Source organism: Olea europaea, chromosome 8 (genome assembly GCF_002742605.1).
Source record: "Olea europaea var. sylvestris chromosome 8, O_europaea_v1, whole genome shotgun sequence".
Classification (NCBI taxonomy): domain Eukaryota; kingdom Viridiplantae; phylum Streptophyta; class Magnoliopsida; order Lamiales; family Oleaceae; genus Olea; species Olea europaea.
In genome coordinates, this window is record NC_036244.1 from 20,063,332 (window position 1) to 20,066,968 (window position 3,637).

The window sequence follows — 3,637 nt, forward strand, 5'->3', positions numbered from 1 at the left end:
CCTTCTTCTCCCCCCCCCCCCCCCCCCCCTTTTTTATATAAAAATCAGCTTTTTAACTCTCCAAAATAAACAAAAAAAACTCAAGGTTAGCGTTCGTATGAAACCCGCAAGCGTATGGGATCGTTGTACAAGTAATAAGATTTGTGAGTTAAGAGCATTGTTCCTACAAGGAATAATGTCTAATATTTAGTTAAGTAGCTGTTACTAAATTCGAACTAATATAAAATAAAATAAAAAAGTTGTGATTTGTATGTTTTCTATGCTAATCTTAAATTAAGAAAGCAAATAAAATATTTATTTAATATGTGAATATTTGTATTGAAATCGTGAATCCCCCTATTGCTTTTTAATTCAACTCTTAATTTATAATTTAGTAAATTCATGCATTCAGGACAATCAATAATCTACTTTTATTCAATATTCTTTTCCAAGATATATTAAACATATGTTTAACACCACTCAATTATATTCCTAGTCCGAATTCATATGAAAAATATGTATTGATTCACAGGATTTATCACACATGATTGCAAATACATATTATTCATGTGTTGATTTTATTGCGTTTTAAACTTATTGTGAGTATTCCTACACCACAACAAATAACTTACTATCTATTTGGTGATCAAGTAATTAAATATTTCAATGGGAATGCAAAATCAATCAAGAAAAAATAATGAAGTACTAAATTAATTGTCTTGAATTAAAAATAAACAAATAATAGGGTCCATCATTCATTCAATACAATGAGAAAATAGTCTAACATATTAATATATAAATTACAAGAAAAATACTAGAAAAATATCACCTGGATCATGAAAGAGTACAAAAGATGTTGATCTTCAAGTCCAAAGTTGAATTCTTCAAAATCTTGATGTAATTGAATTTCAATTCCTTATTATAACTTGATCTTCTATCTCAAAATATAGTAATTGGTTCATTGTTCTTAGTAAATTTGATGAAACTATTGTGTATGAAGAGGCAAGAGAGAGACTCTTTCATTGCTGCCCATATCTTGTATTTATATGATGAAATTAGGTCAAAATTCACGTCCAAATTGCCTTTCAAAAGAGTTTGAATCAAATAAGGAAAGTTGTCTTCGCGCGCACATAATTTTGTCTCTGCATAGCTTTCAATATTTTGGTCATAACTTTCTCTCTCAATGTCTGATTTAGGTGATTTAAAGTGCATTGGAAAGGTAGTTAAAAGAGCTACAATTCTTCTAGAAATACAATTTTTCTAATTCAAACGTTCTCCATCCGAAAAATGAGTCTTAAGTTGAACAAAAATCTTGAAGATATCTTATAAGATTGGAAGTCGATTTATGGTAATACTCTAATCATATCCCTTTCCTTTTTTACTCCAATTTGTATTCAATTGACTTCTATCAATTTTCAAAGTATCTTTTGTGGTCCAAATCAACATTCGATATTTATACTTTGGGCCCCATACTTTAGATTTGTTTCATTTTAGCCGTTTTCCGTTCTTTTTTCCAATTCTTCTTTGAAACGTGAACTTTTCCTAATAAAAGCAATAAATAACAAATTAGCTACTAATCCGTTTAAAGAATAACAAAATATCATCATTTAGGATCAGTTAGTTTCCCTCATTGCCAAAAGACAAGGTCAAATGTAGTAACCAACTCATATACTTGCCTCAAATTGGCACCTATTTTTATTACAGCCGCCTATAATGGGTCATGCTTTGGGGAAATCTGTTACCCAACTATATTAAACACCCCAATGGAAACCGCTGGCCATGTCCTAGAAACAAGCTAAAACGTGTAGAAAATTAAAAAGTACAAGCAAGTTTAGATAAAAAAAAATACAAGAAAGGAGACACGAAGGCAAGGACATTGGCAACAGGAAATGAGGCTATGGAGAAGGGCTTCCGCAGCGTTGAAGGATCAAAATAGCATCTGGATTTCCAGTCTGTCTAGGCGGACGGCACTTCGGAATCCCGACATTGAATCAGCCGTCATAAAAGCCACCAACCACTATGAGTCCTCGATCGATGTTAAGAATACCGATAGAGTTTTCAAATGGATTCGCCTCTCGACTTGCCATGTCAAGCCTCTTGTTTGGTCAATATCGAATCGAATGGAGAAAACGAGAAGTTGGGTGGTGGCTCTAAAAGGATTGATTCTTATGCATGGCGTCATTAACTGTAATGTACAGGCCGTCCAGAAAGTTGGAAGGTTGCCATTTGATCTGTCAGATTTCACAGATGGGCATTCTGATCCAGGGAAAACTTGGGCACATAACGCATTTATTCGCGAATACTATGCGTTCCTTGATCAGAAATCGATCATAATTTATCAGAATTTTGAGGAACGCAAAGGACAGAAAATTGTTTCGATAATTAAAGAGCTTCAGTTGCTGAAAAAGCTGCAAGGTTTGCTTGATTTGTTGCTGCAGATTAAACCAAAGTCGAATGCAACTAGAGTCCCTCTTGTGCAGGATGCCATGGATGGAATTATCATAGAGATTTTTGATATTTACAGCAAAATATGCAGAGGAATTGCCATCATTCTTGTTAATGTTTATCCTGCTAAAAAGGCTGAGGCAACAATGGCGCTCGAACTTGTGCAGAAAGCGAAAGCCCAAAGCGACCATCTTTCCTTACATATCAAATTTTGCCAACAGATCGGGGTAGTCAATGCAATGGAATTTCCCATGGTTGAGAAAGTCCCAGAAGAGGGAGTTGAAGAGCTTAAGGAAATAATCAATGGATTATCAGAGTCGGAGAAATCCTGTAATGTGAATGAATTGGGAGAGGATACAGCAATTATTTTGCCAGATTCTGAAAATGCCAATGAAGGAAAAGATTTGAAGAAAACAACTATAATCACCGATAAATGGGAGAAATTCGAAGAAGATCTTATGATAGTCAGCCAAGAAAATCCATTTTCCGCTTCTTTGATTACACCTGTGCTTCATTCGAATATAAATAATCAAGAACAGCAGCCCGATTTGATCAATTTCTAGTAGTCTTTAAATTGGATTTGCATCCCATTTGAAGAGCCTTCTCAATTGTATCAAAAATAAAAATAAAAAAGAAACCAAAGAAAATGCAAATAACTGAGAAGATGATCACAAGGAAATGCTTCAATTTTCACGTGAGAAATTTTGTTATTGTTTTAATTCTAATCATTGACAATTTCTGAGGATCAAGTATTATATTTTGCAAAATAAAAAAGAGATGATTTGTAGAATTTATAGTATCAGATTAGACGCTATCTGCATTTTACACTACTTTAAAAATCTGCATTGCATTGTATTCATTTTTCCTCATGTAATGTGATGTCATCTTCTTCTGTATTGGCTAAGCATAAACTTAATAATTTATTTGCCATCGTATAACTTAAGATAAAATTTTCAGTACACAGACGTCCATTGACAACTCATCGATTCTTGAAAAGTTCATTTCCAGTTTATATGACAGTAACATTACTGCCACATTATTAAATGAAGATGAAATGCATTTTAATTTCCCCGCATTAGATTCCCGCCCTGTTAGCATCTCCGATCCGAGATCAAGGGATTCATTGAACAATGTGACAATGATCATACTGCGACATAGACATGAAGATGAACTCCATTAAAGATAAATAACATTATTCTTCTCAAAATGCTGA

At 33.4% G+C, this 3,637-nt stretch overlaps 1 protein-coding gene across 1 annotated transcript; it reads left to right on the plus strand.

The window, feature by feature from the left end:
- Nucleotides 1–1,776: 1,776 nt before the first annotated feature.
- LOC111399296 (putative clathrin assembly protein At1g25240) lies at nucleotides 1,777–3,190 on the plus strand. Its single transcript, XM_023026553.1, has one exon. It carries the CDS (start codon nucleotides 1,869–1,871, stop codon nucleotides 2,985–2,987), a length of 1,119 nt encoding a protein of 372 aa, XP_022882321.1. The 5' UTR covers nucleotides 1,777–1,868; the 3' UTR covers nucleotides 2,988–3,190.
- Nucleotides 3,191–3,637: the final 447 nt, after the last annotated feature.

What these genes read in the sequence shown, in the direction of transcription:
- LOC111399296 (XM_023026553.1), top strand. Translation starts at nt 1,869, where the DNA reads ATGAGGCTATGGAGAAGGGCTTCCGCAGCGTTGAAGGATCAAAATAGC.